Source organism: Zingiber officinale, unplaced genomic scaffold (genome assembly GCF_018446385.1).
Source record: "Zingiber officinale cultivar Zhangliang unplaced genomic scaffold, Zo_v1.1 ctg229, whole genome shotgun sequence".
Taxonomy (NCBI): Eukaryota; Viridiplantae; Streptophyta; class Magnoliopsida; order Zingiberales; family Zingiberaceae; genus Zingiber; species Zingiber officinale.
This window is the reverse complement of record NW_024589904.1, coordinates 38,177-63,523: the sequence shown is the minus strand read 5'-3', so window position 1 is coordinate 63,523 and position 25,347 is coordinate 38,177. Positions and strand designations below refer to the sequence as shown.

Sequence of the window (25,347 nt, the reverse complement as noted above, 5' to 3'; positions counted from 1 at the left end):
CTCTAGGTTGCAACATTAGCAAGACTGCACTTTTCTTATTCACTTCATTGAGAATTTAGCTATAAAGGTAATTGATCTAGGAAGACATGGAAAAGGAAAACTATGTGCATGGAAATGGAAAAGAGAGATAAAATGGGAGGAAAATATCAAGCTAATGAAGGATCCCATGCAACCCTATTTAGATCATTTGGTTTTTGGCATATGAGGGGATTCAAACTAGCTGGTAAAGTAATCTAACATTATTTAATTTGACAAATTATGGAAAATAAGAATATCAACAGTCTATGGTTACATTTTTGCTTTCTCTACGAACTATTTTGCAACTATCTAACATATCAATTTCTAAAAGAAGGATTTCATTTGTGATGTTGAAAAACCCAAACTAAATTTTTATGAATTCAATGTAGTTTGTTACACAAAATTTATATATTCTTTTAAGGAATTCTTGGATATTCATGTCAGTACATGTCCTATTTTGCTTAAACGTTTCTTTTTGTTGTCCTCACGATCTGGAAGCAGGCACTTAATTTCATAAAATGTGGTTAATAGTTTTCTTATTATATATTGACTATATTTATCTACCTTTTGCCCGTCTAATTATGGTGTTCATTTAGATGCTTAGCTCTTGGAACAAAAAGAATGGCACGGCTTAATGCTATTGTGAGGTCGTTGCCTTCTGTGGAAACACTAGGCTGCACCACAGTGATTTGTAGTGATAAAACTGGCACTCTTACTACCAATATGATGTCTGTCTCAAAGGTAATCCAACAGATACTTTTGAGTTGCTTCTATCAATTTTCTATTAATTTATTTCTATTTTCAAATTTATTCTTTATTCATTAGCTTTTGAATATTGCTGTAAAATTTTAACATTGTGTTCTTTCACTTTGGTTTGATGCATTGTCTTATCATCATCCATGTAAAACCAAGAAAATGTGATTAACTTTAATCCGACATCTACCTGAACTTGGATAATATTATAAGAAAATCAAGTGGCCATGTCGGTTGTTGTAGCTTATTAAAGCTATGTGATGGTTCATGAAATAGCTTCACAATTAGGAACGCACTAGCAATACAACTCAACAAGTGTTTCTTCAATTCAAGAGTGCACAAGTTTAATGAATGTTTCTTAACTTGATAATAGCTGTAGAAGGGTAGAGCTCTTGAATATCTTTTATTGACAGAAGAAGAAGAAGCCAGCAAATAGCTCATCACATTTTTCTAGTATATTTCCCTTCTTAGTAAGTTTACCTCGTATCGTTTCAAGTTTGCTCCTAATAGGGATCAGGGTTTGAATCCAAATAGGGACGAATATTCTAGAGGTCAGCTTCTAATTGTGCATAAGTCGTGCTTCAAATTTACTTGGTAGGCGAACTAGGGGTGTTGTCTACCTCCAGAATTAGTCAGGCAAAGCCCGGACACTTGGATTATCAAAAAAAAAAATTCGTCTTTTTTTCTCTTAAATATTTTTTTATCTTTATTTTATCCGAAGATGAATATTTTTGTGTATAGAGGGGCGGAGGACCTAAACCCACCTCAATAAAAATGCATCTCAAATAAGGGTGGATGATTCACAATCCATTTAGTAAAAAAATATATTTCATATAGAAACGTGAATGACTTGTAATCCTCTCAACAAAGAAATACATCTCATATATAGGTGAACAATCCATATTCCACTCGGAAAGAAGGTCGTATTATCTATAATGCTCTTCTATTGTGCAAAGAATGAGTCCAAGATCCATCTAGAGTGCGTGGCCGATGCTCAACAATAATGGTATGTTATGAATTGTTCTTTTATTTTGATATAAGTAACTACACTTTAGTTATGTCTCATATTCTCATAAGGATTTATATATATATATATTTTGTTAAAAAAAGGAATTGTTCTAGGTTTTCCTCTCTCTTATATTAATTCAATTTATCATCTATAAATGTCATAGGAGCAGCTAAAATAAATGTGTCAAATAAGGGCAAACAATATAAAATTAAGCATCTAAAAGTAATAGTTACAGAGATAATTTTATATCCTTGTGTATTTTGCCACATTCATAAATTCTAAACAGGATAAGATAAAGAAATTAATTTTATTTCTCTCACACGAGGATTTTAGCTTGGGCGGCAGCCGTGCACAGCATCCGCGAAATGCTGATTTTTTTTATCCATTTTTTTTGTTTATATTTTTAAAGCTCCACGTTATGCCAATAAGTTTTTGTCGGATTTAGGAGTTGGGTTATAGAATTAAGCATTAAAAAAATTTTCAAACCGAAAAAAAATTTGGGTGCTCACAGGATGTGCATATATATATATATATATATATATATATATATATATATATATATATATATCCCTTCCAAAACAGGTTCATAATCCTCTCATATTATGTATTTGACATAATTAATCATGCACAAGATGCATTTAAAAGAAACAAGCAGTACATAGCCACCTCAAATGAACACCCTTATCTTTTAAATATAAATGCTTGACCATTAGAACATTCCTCTCTCTTCTAGGAATCCCTCAGGGGTGAGGAGGACTTTGACATTGAAGATAGTGTGGGCGATGGGGACTCGGATGCAGGGGAAACCAGCTGCGAGTTTGCCATGGCCAGATCCGCCTTTGTGTGAGTGTGACCTTTGATCAGTGTGGCACGGATACTCCAAAAAAATATTTTTTTGGAGGTGTCGGACACGGACACGACACGCAAATACGCGTGTCGGACACGGCAAAAACCGTTTTGTTGACTTTTTACAAGTTTGACCAGTTAGACACGGCTAGGACACGGATGAGACATGTTTCCGGACACGTTTGCAAAAAAAATAAAAATTTTGAGGGTAAAATTGAAAAATAATAAAATTACGAGGACTACTTATTCAAATGGAAAAAAAGCCCCAACTTACTCTCCCCACTCCCGATTCTTTTTTTCCATCGCGACAGAACTGTTTCACGCAACCATTTCCTGCGCTTTCGCCACCAACGCTCTCCACTGTTCGCCAGCGTCTTCGTCGTCTGCCGCTGCTCGCAGAAGTCTGCCACAGCGCCACTGCTCGCAGAACCCAGCAGCAGCTCGCTGCTGCTCGCAGAACCCGGCAGCAGCTCGCCGCTGCTCGCAGAACCCAGCAGCAGCTCGCCGCTGCTCACAGAAGCCCCGGCGTCGCCTGTGCTCTCTTCAACAGAAGCCCAGCGTCGCCGCCGCCGCTCGCAGAAGCCAGGTGTCGCCTGCTCAACAGCAACCCTCGCAGAAGCCAGCAGCAGCCCGGCGCTGCTCGCAGAAGCCTGCCGCTGCTCGCAACAGCCCGCCGTCGCTCGCAACAGATATTATGGTTGATCTAATATGAATATGGTTTTCCATTCTAGGATTTTTAATTTTTAATACGATATATATATATATATATATATATAATATTTTTTATTTTTTAATAATCATCGTATCCTAGCCGTATCGTGTCTTATATTTTTAAAATTTTTCGTATCGCCGTATCCGTGTCGTATCCAATACGATACCCGTATCCGTATCCGTGCAAGATAGCCTTTGATGGACTTGTAGAATCTTAGATGGACACTGAAAGGGTAATACCGAAGGAGGAGACGCCTGATGTGGCACCTTGTGACAACACTAGGAAATTGATAGCAATGGGAAGGGTCGCCACACAAGTGAGCAAGAGGGTTATTGGCTGCAGCGAACTTATTGGGCATTAATGGGCTGTACTCCTGTACATTCTCAGGCTCCATGCTTAGCTAGGAGCCCCGAGTAGTCCGTTCCCTTGTTTCTCTTGTCTCCTCTTGTGCTTCTGCTGCTTCTACCTGTATATTGTTTCATATGTTGATACAAGACTGAACCATCATGTATCTTGTGTTTTAATCCAACTCATCAGAACTAGACATCAAGACTGCATGCCCGAAGTCTTGCTTATTTGGGTATTAGCTATATGTTTTTTCTATGCTATTGATTCTTTTCAGTAATGCTAATGCCACTGGAAGTATGTTCTGAAGTTCAAATTGTGCTTAGGAGGATACTGGGTTGACTTGCTAAACAAGCTGGTTTGTACCGTAACCAAGCATCAACTTAATTTAAGCATATGACTATATTCTGGCAAATGAATCACGCCACTAGATTTGTCAACATGCCTTAGTAAGCTTCCAGGAGCAATTCCTTCGGCTTTGATGTTGATGTATCAATATATTTGCATGGTTCACCTTAATTTAATCATATGACTAAGTATATTCACATGGTTTAACATGCCTATTAGTATTAGTTTCCAGGAGCAATTCCTTTTGCTTTGATGTTAATGCTTTCGATATATTTGAATGGTCCAACTGAGAAGAACGCAACTCCATCTTACTATTTGCCATGACACAAGCGCAACAATCAAGAAAAAGTAATAGTAGAATAGCTTGTTTCAAGGATCAAGTGCCCAAAGCAAGCAACTGGTTCATGATTAACGTCAAGAAAAGTATGCTTTATTTGGGTACAAGATCAAGTAAGAGGGTAGGATGGATTTGTTTGGGTGCGCTGATCTGAAGAAGCAAAATCAACACAATAAAAATGAAAATAGATTAAAAAACGTGTTATGTGCTACAGAACATGATTAAGAATTTATGATATTTACTCAGGTTTACTTTTTATCTTTTGTACCATCGTTTTGTGGAAATGAAATACTGATTGATAGCCTCAATATTTGCCTTAAATGTTTATACAACCATACATATACCATTTGATTGAAACATTCTGAATGAATTTAGGTTTGTGTAGTCCAATCGGTGCACCGTGGTCCTATTACTTATGAATATGCTGTTACTGGAACTACATTTGCACCAGAGGGTATGATTTTTGATGCGACTGGAGTGCAGGTAATATGAAAATTAATGTGTATTATTGCATTAATGTAACTGTGACAGATTGTTTAGTACCTGAAGAAAATCTGCAATGCTTCACTGTTCAATCGGATAGATCTTTTGCCAAGAATGGCAAGGCCTTGCTTCTTGAGCACACTTATTTTAGTTTTGCATTAGCAATAGTATTTGTTTCTTTTCTCCAAATGTGCTGCAAAACATTGCCCCTGATTTTCTTTATAGGCCACATATTTGGACATACAATATTTTTGTCCACAAGATGAATACATACTTGTGTTTTCTCTTTCACCTGTATTCATTTTGGTTCTGGTTCTTATGCTTGTAACTGTTAACCTTCTATTTTTTCTCTCTTTATTTTCTTTTGTGACAGAATTAATTATCGAATGCGGCCTTGGTTTAAAATCGTGGTTTAATACCAATGCCCATTCTGGCTCAGGTTGGTACATAATGTCTACTAGTAGAGATCAGTTAGCAACAACCCAGTTTAGTGTCAAAAACCCAAATTGCATATTTTTACCTCAAAAATAGTGAGATAATTAAGTCCAAGTCAATTAGACAAAACATAACGTAAAGACTCTTCCCTTGTTCACATTTCCATTAGCTTGTATTTAGTAGTTGAATATCAAGCTCATGGTTTCAAGTGTCAATTGGCTTTGGTTGGTATATAGTGTGTACTGATACATATCCCTAAGCAACTACCCAGTCTAGTGTCAGCTGCTCAAATTACATGGGTTGACCTAAAAAATAGTGAGATCTTTAGATCCAAGTCGATGAAACATGAACATGATAAGACTCCATTTATTCCCTTTTCTATTAGTTGGCTTGAGTATCAAGATTCTAGTCTATTGATCCCATGTAGTATGTTGAGTTGCAATCTGCTATTGCTTTTCGCTTTAAATTGCAATTTCCACATTTGACATACTTTTATTTACCTTGGCAATGTAACCATCTGGTTTCTCCACACCATAATCTTTTTCCTCCATTTGTCACTAAATTCTTAATTGTCTTGCCAGCTTTGTTATTTAAAATACTTAAATCAAATCTCTACATAATTAATTGATTGTTATGAAATCTTATGATTGGTATGATAGTTTCCCTTGTAATTGGGTTGATTTTCAAAATGGAGCTTTCTGTTCCCTTATGATTATAGTTAAGATTCTGTAATAATTATTTGACATCATCTTATATTATATCTATCAACTATTTTGTCTTGAAAATGTAATCTGTTACCGTCATATGCAACATAAATCTTGCATAACATATAGTATTCAAGAAACAACTTTAGTTAGTTGATATTGATTCTTGTGGCCGAGGTCCCATGACATGTACCAGGTGACAGATTTAAATATGGTTTTATCTCTTCTGAATGAGTGAGAATATCATAACATGTGAGTTTCAAGCTGTGGAACTACTTCGAGAATCTTGAGAAGCATGCTCCAACGGTGACAGTAATCATTGAGGAAACTCGTCGATAGGTAAAGATAGCTAGCAGATGTGGTAAAATCTGGCAGGCAACTAAGAATACTAATATGATAAAATACCATAATGAAATGGGAAGGAACAAAGAGAATCAGGTGAGGGTTGGGAGAATAATTTTGCCATAATATTATCAACATTCCAAACATAAGTTCGGTGCTAGCTTACATTTATATGGCGTTCTCTAGGATTATTTCTGACCATTTGGGAATTGTAATGGTGCTCACATGTGTAGCATAAAGCAAGATTCAGAATCTGTTGTGGTCCAGAACTGGTTATAGAAAAACCAAAGCTTTATCTGCTTTTCAAAACTGTGCAGTATAAGGAATCAACTCAGTTTTTGTTGAGGAAGGACAATAAAGGGAGGAAGGACAATAAAGGGTTGTGCTGGTTGTATCCCTAACTTGGCATATTTCTTTTTTGGTTTCAGCCAAAATATAAGATTTCAGGTGGAGGGCTGATAATGATCAACTTCTACTATGGGACACTTTTCCCGGTTAATTTAGTCATGGATGATATTCTAGGTTTAGGAGGAAGAGGTAATTCATATGATGATTTCATATAGGAATGAATAGATATGTATGCATACATTCGTAATTTGTTTTTCTGTATTATCATGATGTCTGTTGGCTGCTTAACTCATGACCATTGTGACACAAATAAATGCTAAAACCTAGTTAGTGCTTTGTGGGCTCTTCTCAACATTGCGCCATAATTTTTTCATATTTTATGCAGCTTGAGTTTCCTGCTCAATTTCCATGTCTTCTTCATATAGCCATGTGTTCAGCTCTTTGCAACGAGTCTATGCTACAGTACAATCCAGACAAGAAGAATTATGAAAAGATTGGGGAGTCAACTGAGGTTGCTCTACGTGTACTAGTGGAAAAGGTTAGAGTGACTTGTGTTTGCTATTTTACTTATTCATGTGATTTATATTATAATGATTGCTAATCAATTTATATATTGATTTGGTTAGGTTGGTCTTCCTGGTTTTGATTCTATGCCTTCAGCTTTGAACATTTTAAGTAAGCATGAGCGTGCATCATACTGTAACCATTACTGGGAACACCAGTTCAAAAAGGTATATGTGCTGCTGAGTTGATGCTAGCAATCTCCTGCTTCTGTTGGTCAATGTGATGCACTTTATCTACTTTATAGTTTATACTGTTCTTTACTACTCCATGTGTTCGGTGTTGTCTTGGACTTACAGATTGATGGTTGGATCTTGCAGTTCATTTTTAACCTGGTCTTGCTAATTGATATTTTTAACCAGACACTTATCAGTTAATTAATTATGACATACATTCATACCTACATTTTCGTCTGTTATTTACTTATAAGCCTAAACGTTGGGGGTCAGTTATAAGGGTCTTAGCATCCTTTTTTTTTTTTTTTTTTTATCTATTAGATCCTCAACAATACTGTTATTTATCCAAGATATTACCTGTTTACTGTTCCAAACCAAGCAGTTTTGATATAATTATCTAAGTAGTTTTCTGTATTGTTTTATCATTTTTCTCTGGTTGACTACCTTTTGCTTTCTAGATGTCTGTTTTGGAGTTCTCTCGTGACCGAAAAATGATGAGTGTCCTCTGTAGTCGAAAGCAACAGGAGATCATGTTCTCAAAAGGTGCGCCTGAGTGTATTATATCTAGGTGCACACATATCTTATGCAATGAAGATGGATCTTCTGTTCCTTTGACAAATGATATTCGCATTGCCTTGGAGGAGAGATTCAGGAGGTTAGCTGTATTTTTCCACTCTTTTGCTATTGCATTATAAACATTCACATTTTTTAAAGACGGATGAAAAATATTCACATTTCATGAACATATTCTGTTATGGACTCATTATTGATCTTTACTGTCTGCTTGAGTGATATATTAAAAATATTATTGCTTTCTTTTTGGATATTTGTATTATGGAAGCCATTTTGTTTCACCACAACTCAAAACACTTGGCCCTATCATGAACAGCATATTTGACCTATTTTAATTTCAGTTCTTTTGATATGAATATTGACATTCTGAGTTATTCTTTAGGAATAAATGTAACCCAGAGCATATATTTACAGTGCACTAGAAAGTTGAATTGTTCCAGAAGAATCTTGTTCAGAAGCTATCCGATTCTAGAATTTGAATATCATATACAGCATCACTAAAATCAATTGGCTAAACAGTTGTTACTGATTGATCTGTCTGAAATATGATTGTTTATTTAATAAGAATTTTGCAGACTAAAATCTGAGAGTAGTGATCCAAGTTTGAATATCGTTTGTAGCTGCGATTTGGCTTGTAACTACAAGGATTCATAGAAGAATTTGATAACCTTGTGATATGGGATTTTCTCTCTTTTTAAACTATCTAGTAGCTGACTCTTAATTACATATCACAAATGCATTGGATATTGGTGACATTATGTCTAAAACATTTATTGTTCAATCCATGAGCAGTTTTGCAGGAAAAGATACTCTAAGATGTTTGGCATTAGCATTGAAGCGCATGCCCATGGGTCAACAAACACTTTGTTATGATGATGAGACAAACTTAACATTTATTGGACTGGTAGGATCCTTGATTCTTTCTCATTTCCACTTCTTGTAGGTAGGTATTTGAAACTATCTTGACGGGTTGTTCTTAATCAACCACAGTATAAATTTCATGGTCTCTTATCAATACTTTTGTTATTTCCCTTCTCTCCAATTTTGAATTAATCAAACATTTTACTTTTGAGTGTTATCATTGATTGCCCTCTCTGTTATGACCCTACTATCGCCATGTATCTAAAGATTGGAATGCTGGATCCACCAAGGAATGAAGTAAGAAATGCCATGCTATCTTGTATGTCTGCTGGAATACGAGTTATAGTGGTCACTGGTGATAATAAAGTAAGCATCTCAGTTAAAAATACTTTTTCTGTGATCTCATTTAGAGAGATATTTTCTTCAGTTTTTACCTTATGGGTGAAATGTTTTATCTTTTCCTGTGCTAGACAACTGCAGAGTCGCTCTGTAGAAGAATTGGTGCTTTTGATCATTTGAACGATTTTACTGGTTACTCCTATACAGCATCTGAATTTGAAGAACTCTTGCCCACAGATCGAGCGTTAGCATTGCAAAGGATGGTCCTTTTCACTCGGTATACAAGCATTTCTATAGTATAATTTGTATGACTAATCAATGCTGGTGCATGTTAACTATATGTACAAATTTGTATCTGCTTTACAGTATAAAAGATTGTTCATAAAGTTCTAGGGCATAATGCTTGCCACCAGATTCATTTATTTTCATTTCTATTCATATTAATGTACACCGATAATGATTTCACAATGTTGAGATAATCCTCAGATGTCCACATTCATCGTGTCTGCATCTTTTATCTTTGGCAAGGATAAACTTAGTACCCAACTATGTGGTTAACAAAGATGCATCTGACTTAGATAAGGTTTGCGTCTTGGCATATCCTACCTCTTCAATTCAAGGATCAAGAAATGATTTAAATAAAAAATAGAAAGGTTGGAACATGAAAGAGGCAAAGGAACAGCAAGAGGTTTGTTTTAGTCGCACTAATATTTATGGTTGATTTACAAAAAGCTAGGCAAAATAATATAAAACAAATCGCTGATATTCTAAGATGTGCCGTAATGCATGCGTTAGACATATCTTTGTCTAGTTACATAAATACCTTTATCTTTTTATCTGAAACATTGGTGAATTTTCTTACAAAAGGCACCATTTTTAGTGACAGTTTTTTGGTGCATGGGATTCATAATACCTAAGGATGAAGGTGGCTTGGGGTTTTGGGACTTGCGAGCTTGGAACCTAGCACACCTGGCTAAGGTCCTTTAACGGATACAAGCAAAGGAGGCCACCCTTTGGATCAAATGAGTTCATCATACTTGCAGCGAGCTGACATATGGACATGGGAGGCAATCCACTTAGATTCTCCTCTGATCAAGCAACTTTTGTAGATATGGGATTTTATATTATCGGTAGCTGGATCCCCATGGGGGACACAGAGGTTAGCAGATTTATTTTCTCAGGTTGGGGGGGGGGGGGGGGGCTGAGGCATATGACTTCCTTAGGCATCCTCCCTAAGAAGCCATGAGCCCGGATAGTATGGAAGATATACTTACAGCCTAGTCATGCGATTATCTTTTGAATGTTGGCACACAGACATTTTCCCACTCGGGACAGACACGATTGGTTAGAGGATCGACATTGCACTTTTTGTGGACGTGCAGGAGAAACATGAGCATCAATTCTTTGGGTGTCCCTTGATTGCCGGATTATGGAGGAAGATTAGAGATTAACTGCATATGACATCGGAGATGTCCACCTACTGGAGAGCGATGAGAGTCTTCGATAGACACCACTGTGGGAGTACGGTGTTGACAAAGGTTCACCATCCAACCTCGTCATTTGTTATTTATTATGTATGGCGAGCTAGAAACTTTAGGTTCTTTGGTGAGGGACAGTTAGACATTGAGAGGATTTTCAGGAGTGTGCAACTTCATGTATACCGATCTTTAGGAGTTTACTCTAATATGATACTTTGTCGGACATGAGTAACTCCTAACGACTAGTTCTTGTACTCTTGGTTTGCGTTATACAATTTTTTACTTATCCAAAAAATATTCCTCTTTCCTTTTCTTGTTATTTCTTTTTTGTTTCAGTTTGCCTGTGTCATTTGGACCTCTTTAATGCAATTAGATAGCCAAAATCTAGCATAAATTATTCTTGAGTAATCAGGTTTTGATGGAACTGGAACTATAGCGAGATGAATTATTTATCTTGGAGAGGTGCAGGTTGATGCCAATCTAGGTTAACAGACCTTGACAACCTTGAAGCCCTGCATTTCTGTTGTACAATTTGGTTCTTTTTTTATTCATCACTGATGCATCTCGATTGATAAAACAAAAAATAAAAATAAGGTTTCCATGAAAGTGACATTATCAATGTCCTTCATGGCCTTCTTTAACTTGATTGCTTATTTTCAAATTTGATGAATGTGGTTTGCTCAATTGCTGCATAACCTTTTTCCTTCTTACTAGACCATAATTTAGAATAAGGTTTTCTATGCTAGTCTGCCCAAAAATTCATCCAAGAATATTTGCCAGGGAGCTGCAGCTTTGGTGATAGCTAGAATCAATTGTAGTCACTCTCTCCCTTCCCCTAGCTGTACCAAACCAAGCTAGATTTATTGCAAGGATTTGTTTCCATTCCTTTGATTATTTTTCTAGTCATAAGAAATGTATAGTATCCTCAATTCTAGTATTTCTCATTGTTGATCATGGCTCATTCATGCCTAATTATTTCTCTTGTTGCTCTTATATTCTTCATATTGTGTTTTCTGTTTGTTTGCCTACGAAGTTCCATATCTCTTCACCCTTGGGCTTAGACATTTTCTCACCATCCTAACTCTCTTCTTTATTGTTTAGTACTTAAATTTATTTTGCTTACCTTGTGATAGAACTAGGAACTTCATATTTTGGAGATTGTGGAATTTGGAACCATGGTTTAAAGTATTATGCCGTGCTAGGTTGCACAGCCGATACTTACCATTCTACTCTCGCATTGAGATGTGGAACAATACCAGCACAGATAGTTAATCTAGATACTCGATAGAGAGATTAGGGGGAGGGAGAGGGAGAGATTGAGGAAGAAACAGATGGTGCTTGGGGCAAGAAGACATACCTAGTTGAGGGAGGCAGACCCATGCAGGAAAGTGAGTAGAGATGAAACATTGAATAGATGGTGGCGGTACAGAGTCACGATTGCAACGCATTGTGCGACAAAGTCATAGTTGCAATGCATCACACAGTGAAGTGGCTGGGTCATAGTCATTACTTGTGTCGCATTGTGGAGTCTCAATTGCGACAAAGTCATAGTTGCGATGCATCACACAGTGAAGTGGCTGGGTCATAGTCATTACTTGTGTCACATTGTGGAGTCTCAATTGCGACTCATGTCGCACAATGGAATTGCCATTGCAACTTTTCCCTAATTAGCTATTCCACGGAATCAAATAACTACACACACATATAGTGATTAACTAATATCACTTATATATATATATATAGCTGATATATCAATTAACTAATATTTATAACATATAGTGATGTGGTGGATATATAGGGGGATCCCATGTAGGATCATAAAGTTAATCTTTTAGTTAACGTGGCAGTTAAAGTTTGAGGTAGGTCAACCCGAGTGAGGGTCTTGATCGGGACATCAGAGACTACTATATGATCGGATCAGGAACTCGGGGCTCTGCTCCCCTACATCCTTCTGATCGGATTTCCGCCTCCCGAGGCTATGCTCCCCTACGCCCTTCCGATCCAATCTCTGGCTCCTGGCGCTCTGCTCCCTTACGTCCTTCTGATCGGATCAGGAACATGGGGCTCTGCTCCCTGCATCCTCTCACTCAATTTCGAATTGGATCTCCGCCTCCCGGAGCTCTACTCCCCTACGTCCTTTTGATTGGATCTTTGCCTCCCTGGGCTCTACTCCCCCTACGTCCTTCCAATCGGATCTTCGCCTCTCGGGGCTCTGCTCCCTATGTCCTTTTGATTGGATCACATGAACACGGGGCTCTGCCCCAGCATCCTCCTGTTCGGTTCCTGATTGACTTGATCATATCTCTGCCTTATGGGGCTATGCTCCGTACGCTCCCGATCGGCTCATAGGCTGACGGGGCACTGCCCCCTCAACTCCCTATAAGATGGACGATCATATAAGTAGACGCGTTAGATTGGCCCCTTTCTAACCCATTATCCCACTATTTGAGTTAGGCCCTGAAAGCCCAATGGGTTTTTCAAGTCAGGAGTCCATTCCACAATTAATGTTGCGCGTGGGATTGTCAGAGGCACGTGAGACCATATCTTTGTACCAAATTTAGGATACCAATAGCGTATGGGCGATGGAATGATACATGGATTTGACATATCCCTTGCGCTGTTATTACATTTAATTAATGCAAGGACTACAAAAAGGGTCCCGTCCCTGCGGGTGCAGGTACGTCTTTTGCTTCACACACATCATCTTCTACTACTATGGTCCATCTTCCACATTTTTCTCCACCTTACCGACTTGAGTGTCGGAGTGGCTGCAGTAGGACCTTGGCCTGCTTGCTGACGCTCCTTTTGCCCCTTTCACCTTGTGATCTTGCAGGTCCTTTTGCGGTCAACTTCAAAGCCCTCTCGCCGGTGACCCCCCTTCTTCTCCTTCAAGGTATTCTTGTGGTCAACTTTGAAGGCCATTTCGCCGGTGGTCTAGCTTTCGCCAGTTTCAGACAGGATCATATAATTATACTAATTAACCCATATATAGTTGGTCTATATTATATTTATTCATATAGGTTCATACTAAGTAAATAAGTTCAAAATCATACGAGTACCAAACGGTATTAGTTAGTCCTTAATTAGAAGTTTTATTTGTTTATCATTAAATTTTTTTCCCTTTCTTTTCAACTCATTTACTTTTGCTTTTGCTGCCTAAGTTTATTCCTTGCTGAGATGCAATCTACGTGGTTACTGAAGTTACACTACTTGTATTTCTTTCTGCTTGAATCTTATGGTTGTTCCCAACAGTTGTTTTTTTAGTGCTCATAACTGCTTATTCATTCTGTAACATTTTAAGTAAATATGTTTTTCTTTTTCTCAACAAGCAGACTGTTTGGTTAGGAATTTGTCTGAGTATAAACAACAAGCTGTCCCATCCATTTAAGGTCTGTTTTAAGAGATTCTTTCTGATGATCTGGTTTATCAATGTGACAATAGGGTTGAACCGTCTCACAAGAGGATGTTGGTTGAGGCTTTGCAGAATCAAAATGAAGTGGTACGCCTTAAGTTGTAGTACTTTGGGAAAGTATTTTATATTAATTTTCTATATAATGCAATTTTTTTTTGAATAAAATTCTACATGGATATATGTTTGAGGTTTTATTTTCTTCTGTTCTGCATAAGGTTGCCATGACTGGTGATGGTGTGAATGATGCACCTGCATTGAAGAAAGCAGACATAGGAATTGCAATGGGATCAGGAACAGCTGTTGCTAAGGTAAACCTGTTTAGCCTTGGTATTTTATTTATTGAGACTATAATTTTTTGGTTCAAACTTTTCAAACCTCAAGATGCTCTTTAGCTTTACCCTGTAACTATTGTTGTATTCAGTGGAAGTTGTAGTTATGACCAACTGTTTATTTTTAAATTTTTATCCATGTTTAATTATCTGTTTAAGAGAATCTTCTTCAGTTCAAAATAGCTTGTTGTTTGATCCTTGAAAAGATGATTGACTTGTTTGGTTGCTATGAATTCTTCAACTTGAAGCGACATATACTGAAACTGTCTCAAACAACACTATGAACTGATATTCGTGGATTTACTTTGTCTTTAAAGTATATGATTAATAGAAATTTTCCTTAAACCTTCATGCTGTAATTGGTCATAAAAGTGTCTCATTGGCCACTTTTTGAGGTGCTAAGCAGTTCACATCCCCTTTTTTTCCCTTCTCAGAAGATCTATAAGGGTCTGCATAGTACATCATCATTCGTATATAGTCTTGAAAAACCATAAGCACTGCAAACTTGTTACTTTTATGGGAAATGTTCATTTCTTTGTATATTGTTCCTTTGCAGCTAAAATCTGTTGTAATGCAACTTTAGTATTTTTGTAACTTAAGAAGGGTAAATACTTGGTGATTTTCTTTATCAAACTGAAGCCATGGAGTAAAAATACTTAGATCATCTAGTGATGATATCTCAGTGTCATTAAATGGTAAATACCTCGTTTTTATGATAAAGCTATGTTATTCCTTTTGGGGGATAAAGCTGTGTCACTGTTAGCACAATGTGGTTAGTCTTTTTTTCAAGCACAATCTATTCTATATTATTTTTGATGAACATAGGATCTAGATTGCATCTCTTTTTTCTTTTAATTGCCACACCCTTTAACATTGGTTCAATGAGAATATAGCTATAGTAACTAACATGCAATAATTCATTCTTCTTATGCAAGTGTTTATGTGATTGTGTTCTGGCGTTTTATAAATCTAAAAATTCAAGGTTATTAATAAGAAACATTTTACTTTGATCATTCAGAGTGCTTCAGATATGGTATTGGCTGATGATAATTTTGCTTCTATTGTTGCGGTATGTCACTGACATGAAAGGTTCAATCACTTGATATCTGAGTCTTAAGTTCTGTTTCAGAAGACGTCTTTTTATGTTACCATTTATTGTTGATATGATTCTGAACAGGCTGTTGCAGAAGGAAGGGCTATTTACACAAATACGAAGCAGTTCATTAGATACATGATTTCATCAAATATTGGTGAAGTAGTTTGTATTTTTGTGGCAGCTGTACTTGGAATGCCGGACACATTGGTTCCTGTGAGTTGTTGATTTTAAATATCCTTTATCATCTTTGTGATTCTAGGTGGCATTAATACATCTTTTTCCTTCTTGCTACTATATGAAATATTTTCATAGTTTTTAAAATTTATACTGCTGGAAATGCTATGTACCATCAATAAATATTTCTCTTCTCAATCTCACCATGTTACTGTCTTATCCTGCATAGCAGGGCACAATAGTTCATCTTTTTTTCATGAACTTTGTTGCTGCTTAGAGAGATAATGATGCCTGTAAACTGCTTCTGCTTGATGATAGTTGGAGCTTTTTTGAAATTCGAGATATAATGTAAACAGTGGAATGTTTTAATTTCAGGTTCAGTTGTTGTGGGTAAATTTGGTTACTGATGGTCTGCCTGCTACAGCCATTGGTTTCAATAAGCTAGATACAAATGTCATGATGGCAAAACCTCGCAAGGTATATTTAAATAATGAGCATGTATAGCTGCATGCTCCAAATCTTCCTTTCTTTGCTTACCATTAACATGTAGGTTATACATACCATGAACACATTCACTACTTGTATCTTTATTTATTTATTGATTTTTTCTTGACACACTGTCTGCAGTACAATTATCTAGTGTAGCTTCTTAAGTAAAGCTCTGCATGCCACTATTATGAACCTCCAATGTGTTCAATGGATAGTTATATAAGAAGAAAAATCACCTTATTAAGAAACTAATCTGCATTGATAGTGGAAGATGTTGCTCTGTTTATGACTATAACGTGTGCACACTGTAATTATGGTTGATCCTGTCCGAAAGCTGAATCAACAGACGCTGGGCACGTGGCTCTCTCCGAGTCGCTGATGTAGATCTCCGTCGGGTCGTACGAACCTCCGGCGAACCTGCAAGGAAGTCGGACCGGGAAGGGGTTCCCGGCGGCGACCCTCCGACGCTCAAGTCAGGCAGGCTAACAGTGAAGAAATGGCTGCCAAAATTGTAGAACGCGTACCTCCGGCGAAGGGTGAGGACCCTTTATATAGAGCTGTGAAGAGGCTCGGGCACACATATCGAGGTGCATACGTGTCCTCTGTCCATACCTCGGTATGGACTTGTCAGAAGAGCTTACCTGACACCATACTGCTACAGTCCGAGCACATCTATGATGGGACAGCGGGATCCTCTGTTGTAAGATCTTGCGTATGGCCTGGTCGTTGAACATACCCGCTGTCAGGAGATGTTCCCCCGATGTTTCCTTTGTCCTTTTGTCTCTTCATTCTCGCTGAAATTTGGCGGGCCGAGTGCAGCGCTTCTACTGGAGTGTTCCACAAGAACGATGCTTTAAGCATGCCGGGCAACGAAGGCCGGTCGAAGCAAGCATGCCGGGCCGAATACATGTCGGGCGAACGGAAGCATGCCGGCGAGCGGAAGCATGTCGGCGACGGAAGCATGCCGGGCGAGCGGAGCATGCCTCACGAACGGAAGGCGCCAAAGCAAGGCAACCCAACCATAGCCGTTCACGCTCATGTTGAACATCGTATGGAGCGGGTAGCCCGCTACCGAAGGCACAAAAGTACAACGACCGCTACCACACAATAAGACCGGTCGGACGTAAGGGATCGGCGGATCTGACCAGTAAATAGAATAGACAAACATCCTCCCGGCGTATGTTGAGGAGCAGCCATACGAGATCTTATAACAGAGTCCGCTGTCCCATCAAAGATGCGGCTTCTGGACCGTAGAAGGGTCGTAAGCTTTCTCGAAGCCCATACCGAGGTATGGACAGAGGACACGTATGCACCTCGGTATGTGTGCCCGAGCCTCTTCACAGCTCTATATAAAGGATCCTCACCCTTCGTCGGAGGTACGCGTTCTACAATTTTGGCAGCCATTTCTTCACTGTTAGCCTGCCTGACTTGAGCGTCGGAGGGTCGCCGCCGGGAACCCCTTCTCGGTCCGACTTCTTTGCAGGTTCGCCGGAGGTTCGTACGACCCGACGGAGATCTACATCAGCGACTCGGAGAGCGCCACGTGCCCAGCGTCCGTTGATTCAGCTTTCGGACAGGATCAATGGTATTTGGAGTTCGACCATTAAACCTGACTCAACAGGCCACTACAATGGTCCTCCATAAACGAGCTTCATAGGAATGAGTCATAACTGCTTCATTTTTCTAATAAATGCAAGGAGTGATTGATTATCATGATTGGGATGAAGGACTACGTTACTTTACTAACGGGCCAATCCACACATATCTCAACCTAACATGACTTGGACCATGCTGTTCTTGATTCATACTTTTCTGGTGGGACATTCTTGGTATTTCAGCTAAATTGGGCATTGACTGGCTAGCATGTTGGCAATTACATTCAGTAATGATGTGTGTTAGACAGGGTATGCCATATGGTCAGCCTAGCATGGCATTGGCGAAGCACATGACATGAATCAACCAATGTGTTTCTTAATTTTAATATGCTAATATTTTTCAATTCAAAATTATAATAAATATCTTAGTAATGTATATTTGCTAGTACTTTGTTTAATGAATATTTATAGAAAATCAAACAAATGGTTCAATGCTTAACTCATAAGTCATTAGCGGTGTCTTTTGTCTTTTTTGAATTTTTTTTCTGTTCTAGTAAACACAAGTGATAATTATCTGGCTCGTGTATGAAACTATTACTGGAATGATTGGTAGTACCGCCTGCCCCCATATAGTTTTGGCTCGTGTTGAACAATACTAACTTAAACCATATGGCCAATACAAGTCATTTAAACCCTAATTAATCTAATTTAGATCCAATTGCAAATATTCACTCACTAAACATATAATCTAGGTTAATAACACACAGTTTAGTTAATTAAAGGCTTAGATATGGCAATACTATATAATATAAAGTATGACTATAGTTAATGTAACTACACAAAAGTTGAATCCTCATACCCATACTGTGGTGCCGGATGGTGCAGATGGCATACCAAAGTGATATTGATTGACAGTGATAAGCAGCAGCAGGATACTTGCCTATCTTGCTCTTAGCCATATTATCCTGCTTGATGAGTAAGATGATGTTAAAAATTGAACCTGCACCTATTGCTGAAATTTTGTAAGCCATAGTCTTACAAATGTATGAAGTAGCCATTTCCATTGTTTTACATTGTTTTCCAATATAATTGAACACTTTTTCTATTAATAAAGAATACCAACACATAAAATAAAAAACAACAAAATTCATTTTTCTCTGTTGAAAAGTATCTCCACTGAAACATATTTGACCTTGTTTCATTGGATTGATCTGGCAGGACAACAATATTTCCTTATTTATCTGATATTATTCCAGTATCTCGACTATATGATATCAAAAACTTAGCTTTATCCACTAAAATTGTGATGCATACTCCTGGACAATGAAGACCGTCAACTTCTTGCACAACAGGCACAAAGAAAATGGATGGACCCCCCAAAGCAAAGGAATGTGAAGCTTCCTTTGTTCTTCCCATACCAAACTAGTGTCCTAATTATTGCGATCCTCTGTACAATACTTGTCATTTTCTACCATCAGAGGTGATCTAGCTCATGCCATCATGATTCCAAGGGGATGAGAGTGGATACGTATCTGAAGTTTGCTCTTGGCGGCATGGCATACTAAAATCAGCATGAAACATGAGAAAACTCTTTGGATGCGTTTGGTTGGGGGTTATCCTTGATAACCTTGGTTATTCATCCAAGGTTATTAACAAAAATCCTGTTTGATTTAGGTAATCGATGATTCCCAAGTAATGTTCCATACCCGACACATCAACAAAAGGGGCATGCAACCAGGAATCGGAAAACCTCGAAAAATGAGGTTTTTCTTGATTCCGGGATTATCGAATTTTTTTTACCCAAAATATCCTCGGATAAAAGAAAAATGTGAAAAAAGTAAAATGTAAAGAAAAATATAAAAAAAACGTAAAAAGATTTTAAAAAATAAAAAATCATTAAAAATAATAAAAAAAAATAAAAAATGGTAAAAAAACTAAAAAAAGAAGTAACTTTAAAAAATATTAAAAAAAATAAAAATTAAAAAACATAAAAAAAACAAAATAAAAATATATAAAAAAATGTGAAAATATAGTAAAATAGAATAGAGTTTAAATAATAATAATAATAATAATAATATTATTATTATTATTATTATTATTATTATGTATAGTTGGTTTTGTAACTAAGGGTAATCTAGTAAAATACTAAACTAGGTTATTCATTAAAACCTTCAAACAAACATGTTTTTGTTGCATTACCTAGATTGAACCAAACAACATTTGGTTATGTTTTATTCCCCATAACCTTTGTTATGTGATTACCTGGTAATCACATAACCAAGGTTATACATGATAACTTTAACCAAACGCACCCTTTGTAATTGAGGACTGAGCAGACCAAGGCCACAATTTTTGTGAGGGCATCAGTTTCAACCCTTGCCCAGAATTAGTTTAAGTCTCATCCCACAAATGATTTGATGTTGGTGACGACTGGTGTCAACTCACAAAATAGATTGGCACTGATCAACACAGGATCCGACCTAGAGGCTGCAGTGCCATTAGGAGTTCTTGACCTGGAGAGAACAGCAAGAGTGGTGGCTAAACTTTATTGTTTGATGTAGAAAGATGACCCGACATTGCGGTGTTCCGCTGTCATGACACATATTAGTGGGGGAGCAACATGATGTCTCACTCAACACGAGCAAGACAGCTCTGAGATTTTAAACACAGGAGCAGACTCCAATAGCAATACACTTCAAGTCTGTTCTATCCTGGTCTTTTTTGTTCATCTTGTGCAAACTTACAGCATTACAACCTAAACAATTTAATTGCCCATTGTGCCAAATTCAAAACCAAACATATTTAAGTTTGGCAACATAAACTATCCCTCCATCCCAAAGAGATATGTGTTTATTTTATTGAGAAATCCAATCATAGACTTCCATGAACATCATGTAATCAATTTTATGTTGAAAGGATTTATATTGTAAAATGTCGTCCCTAGTCTTCTGAATTTGTAATGTGTTTTGCAGGTCAATGAAGCTGTAGTTACTGGATGGTTATTTTTCCGTTATCTGGTCATTGGTGGTATGTTAATGATTTTGTATACAGTTACAATTTCACTTTTTATGACATACATTACCTGATAACTTTGCTACTTGATTTGTGATACTTTTTATAATATTGCATTTTCACAATATTATAATATTTTTTGGATAAGTAAAATGTATTAATGCACAACTAGTTAGGCCGTCATAGATCTAAATTCTAAACACGTTTGGAAATGAGCATCCGATCAAGATTGACACTCCACTCAATATTACTTTGATTTCTAGTTTGCCATAAGAAGGGGAGCCTTGGCGCAACGGTAAAGTTGTTGCTTTGTTACTTAAAGGTCACGGGTTAGAATCCTGGAAACAACCTCTTACAAAAAGTAGAGTAAGACTGCGTATAATGGATCCTTCCTCGGGACCCCGCATGGCGGGAGCTTTGTGCACCGGACTGCCTTTTACTTTTTTTCTAGTTTGCCATATGAGACATAGCCCCTCGCCTTAGTGACAATACTATCTTGAAGCATCTTGAAGGTTTGTGAGTTTAAGATCACAAACCTTGTTAGAAGTCAAATGTTGAGAGAACATGCATGCCATATGCAACAACTAATCCATGTAAATATGTCCAGAGTACACTAGCTTTTCTAACGGAATATTCAACCCTCATATTGTAGACTCATTTTCCAATTCCTATCTGAGAATTTCCACTTTTCGTGAGTACATTTGCGAGTCATCACATGGATGCCATACATAGAATTTTTCTAGTATCTTAAATGTTTTAGTTGGAGGTAACGTGATGGCACTTGCAAGGGTTAATTGCAGATCCAGCATGAACTTTAATCAAAAGGCAGAGTTTTGCAAAAATACTTGATTTATTGAGAATTCTGTTGGGCTTACAGTAAGATTGAGTAGTTGTTGCAGCCTGTTATTAATTCCATGTAATTCTTGATGCAGCCTATGTTGGTCTTGCAACTATTGCTGGGTTTGTTTGGTGGTTTGTTTACTCTGATAAAGGTCCCAAATTACCTTACAATGAATTGGTAATCTCTGCTTCCTTTTCTCTTCATTATTATTGTGTCTAACTATTTCCTGCACCCTAACGAGTTAAGCTGGAAGTTTCTATGATATTGATTGTTTGTTTTGTCCATGTATTTGTTGTTGAATTGCCTAGTAATGCTTCATACTTGTTTGTATTGCTTAATGATTTCATTCTTTTATGACATTTTGATCAAGGTCCAAAATTCATAATGATCACATTTCTTCTTTATGTTGACATGAAGTACATTTAGAAAGATATTAGGATTTGATGTCCGTAATTTTGATGAAAGTATTAACCTTAATTGGTTTCATTAGTGAAACCTAGACAAAAGCATTAACCTTAATTTGTTTCATTAGTGAAACCTAGAGGAAAGTTACTCTTATTCTTCCATTCAAACCTAGCTTAACCATATTGAGCATTTGGAAAGTGAAAACACGAAACTTTGAATGATTTTTATGTAGTCTAGTCTGCCACAATTTCACCATCATATATTCCTAGTCACTGATAGCACAAAGCCTTGTTCACTAAGACCATCTATCTATAACACATTAGTAACCTATTGAGACCTAAGAGATAGATTTGAGAGATGCAAATTAATCTTTGTCATGCAGAAGGTAAGGTTACATGATAAAGTAGATATGTCTTTCTTATTTACATTTTTGTCTTATTGATTACAAATAATAAGCTTAGATCTTTTTAGAAAACACTGATAAGTAAGTTTGTAGCTAAAGAAAATAAGAAATTAAATATATGAATCCTTATAACCCTCATTGTTATACATTACATCACAAATGCCAAATCATATAGTTGCATTTGTGCAACAGGAAATGGATGATGGGGTAATAAAGAAAGGCATAGTAAAATGTAGCAAAAACATGTCAGTTCTTCCTTAACTGAGCGATTGGAAAATGGATCTTTAGATGGTAAAAGTTTAAAACCATAATATCATTACTCAAGTGTTGCTACCTCTGGTTGCGAACAAATTGGCAAAGTGTTATCCAACGTGTCCTATGAATACAAAGTAGAGAGAAAAATGGTTATCGTTCTTTTCAATCAATATAGAGCAATTTTTTTCTTATTAGGGAAACGGTAGCAAGTTGATACCTTATTTGGTTATATATGTATTTGAACAGAACAAGGGTTGTTTTGTTAACAGATGCAACCTATATTTGGTGCTTTTTTATGCGATTGTTTTATGCTTAGCATGTATTGGCCATATGCATTTCCTATGATCTTATCTGATTGAACCTGACCTTTTTTGTTAATGCTGTTAGGTTAATTTTGATTCTTGTTCGACAAGGAAGACATCTTATCCATGCAGTATATTTGATGATCGTCATCCATCAACTGTATCAATGACTGTCCTTGTGGTCGTTGAGATGTTCAATGCTTTAAATAACCTAAGTGAAAATCAGTCGCTTCTGTAAGTGATTCACTGATATTATTTATTAACTTGATCGAATGGCCATTTGCTTCTCAAATATGAATATAAGTATGTTCTCAGAGAAGCTTCACTTCATGGATCTACTGTTACAATAATATGGACGTTTAGGAACAAAACTGAGAACTGACTATTGGAACTGTATAAGCAAAAGTTAAGAACTTGCACCATCTCTCATATGGAATCTTCACCCTTACTAACTATGGATCTTTATCTCAAGGTAGTCTAGCTTTGACATATAGTGTCAAGTATATAGCTATTGCAAATAAGAAAAAGAATACTATGTTTAGATGAGTGGTCTAAAAATCAAATCTAAATTCAACTTATGTTACTAGTAGAGCATCTGTATTGCTCCCCATTAACAGAAGTATTGGTGTAAGTTGATTCAAAGAAACATTGAAATATAGTGATATTACATTTTATACGTAATTTAGATTTGAAATTAAATTGACACAAATGTGGGACTGTTACGGAATATGTAAATTTAAAATGTGAATTTATACAAATTTAATTATTAATTTATGTGCTGTTCTACTTTCAGTGTTATTCCCCCGTGGAGCAACATATGGCTCTTAGCATCAATAGCTCTCACAATGTTCCTTCATGTACTGATTTTGTATGTAGAACCACTGTCTACCCTTTTTGCAGTAAGTTTTTTTTTTTTATTGTTCACCCTGTTTCATTAGAATTTCCTTTTGTAGATTGAGTAGCACCTTAAGGTAGTTTGAACGCCTAAATGAAAGAATAATTTAAATTTGGATTAAAAATTGTTATTCAGGTAACACCACTATCATGGACAGATTGGGCTGTTGTCCTGTATCTCTCTTTTCCAGTAAGCCCCTTCTAATATTTATTCTTATGCGAATATTTGAAGTTGTTTGATTACTTTACTTGTTATTGTTGGTGAATTGTTCTACTTTCTAGATAGGCATCATAGATTTTTTAGAAGAGATCTCTATCTACTTAAATGTAATGACAATTCCAGTTTGGTGTTAACCAATTTTGTAAAAACATTTCCCTTGCGTAATGTATAGATCCTGAAAAACTAGTTGAAGCTTTCAATTTTTCTTTTGAATGCTATAATACAAAATGATGCCATCCAAAGACAAGAAAATGAAATGCTTGTCTATTGTTAATCAAGTTTCATAATGTTCATTATCCTTGTCAAGTATCTGTCTTGTCTCGTTGCCTAACAAAAATAGAGAAATGATTGTGTTGCACTTTGAAAACCTAATTACTTTCTCACATACGTTTCTGAGCAAGCAGAAAGTGGACCCTGCGTACTCAGAGTGTATAAGCATACTTCCATACAGGAAATTTGCTTGCCATTCTTATATGGTGTGTATGACATAAGGATGAGACGATAGTACACAGGACTACATATCTTCTGTACTTGGCATTTTCATGTTATTTTTATGATTCTACATGGAAGAGTAGGTGATTGTGATGAAGAGCATTTGTTTTTATGGTATAACTCTAAAATACACGCCAGCATACCTGCATAATAATATTGTTACATGTGGACATCAATGTTCATTGGATAATACCATTTGACAGCGGACATTATCGAGTAATTAGTTTTTTCACCAAATGGCTTTTAGTAATTAAATATTTACACGGGTGCTTTCATTTTTATGGGCACTGATGATTCTTTTCTTAAATTCTATTTTTTTTTGCCAAATTGCTATCCATCTTAATGTAAGTTGACCTGTTAATATATAATCTTGACCTCCTGATTATGCAAAAGATGTATATCTGGTTTCAAGTGTCGCATGAGCTGGTCCATCATGTGATTTTGATAAGGGAAAGCTTAAAATGACTGTCATCCTATTGGCAAATAATAAAAAAAGGACAACCTGGTGCACAAAGCTCCCGTCAATATCAGGTTATGAGAAAGAATCTAGTACACATCCTTACTTTACCTGGCTTTGCAAGAGGCTATTTCCGAGACCCGAACCCATGACCTCTAGGTCACACGGCTATAACTTTACCGTTGCACCAAGACTCTCCATCGTATCCTATTGGCAATTGTTTTTAAAATGGAAAAAATGCACTTACCAAGTGCATTGGTTTTACTTGTACTTTTGTATATGGTCCATACGAAGAACTCCTTT

General features: G+C 36.7%; 1 protein-coding gene across 1 annotated transcript in view; it reads left to right on the top strand.

Moving 5' to 3' along the window:
* The window catches only part of LOC122036996 (calcium-transporting ATPase 3, endoplasmic reticulum-type-like), a 47,137-nt gene that overhangs the window by 21,026 nt on the left and 764 nt on the right, over positions 1-25,347 (top strand). The window contains exons 15-32 of the mRNA XM_042596445.1: positions 615-759; positions 4,744-4,851; positions 7,066-7,218; positions 7,307-7,411; positions 7,876-8,072; positions 8,783-8,894; positions 9,119-9,217; positions 9,322-9,467; positions 14,110-14,167; positions 14,296-14,388; positions 15,428-15,478; positions 15,587-15,718; positions 16,055-16,156; positions 20,736-20,790; positions 21,708-21,793; positions 23,067-23,215; positions 23,775-23,880; positions 24,012-24,065. Of these exons, the coding sequence (XP_042452379.1) occupies positions 615-759; positions 4,744-4,851; positions 7,066-7,218; positions 7,307-7,411; positions 7,876-8,072; positions 8,783-8,894; positions 9,119-9,217; positions 9,322-9,467; positions 14,110-14,167; positions 14,296-14,388; positions 15,428-15,478; positions 15,587-15,718; positions 16,055-16,156; positions 20,736-20,790; positions 21,708-21,793; positions 23,067-23,215; positions 23,775-23,880; positions 24,012-24,065 (1,951 nt within the window). The remainder of the gene's footprint in view (positions 1-614; positions 760-4,743; positions 4,852-7,065; positions 7,219-7,306; positions 7,412-7,875; positions 8,073-8,782; positions 8,895-9,118; positions 9,218-9,321; positions 9,468-14,109; positions 14,168-14,295; positions 14,389-15,427; positions 15,479-15,586; positions 15,719-16,054; positions 16,157-20,735; positions 20,791-21,707; positions 21,794-23,066; positions 23,216-23,774; positions 23,881-24,011; positions 24,066-25,347) is intronic.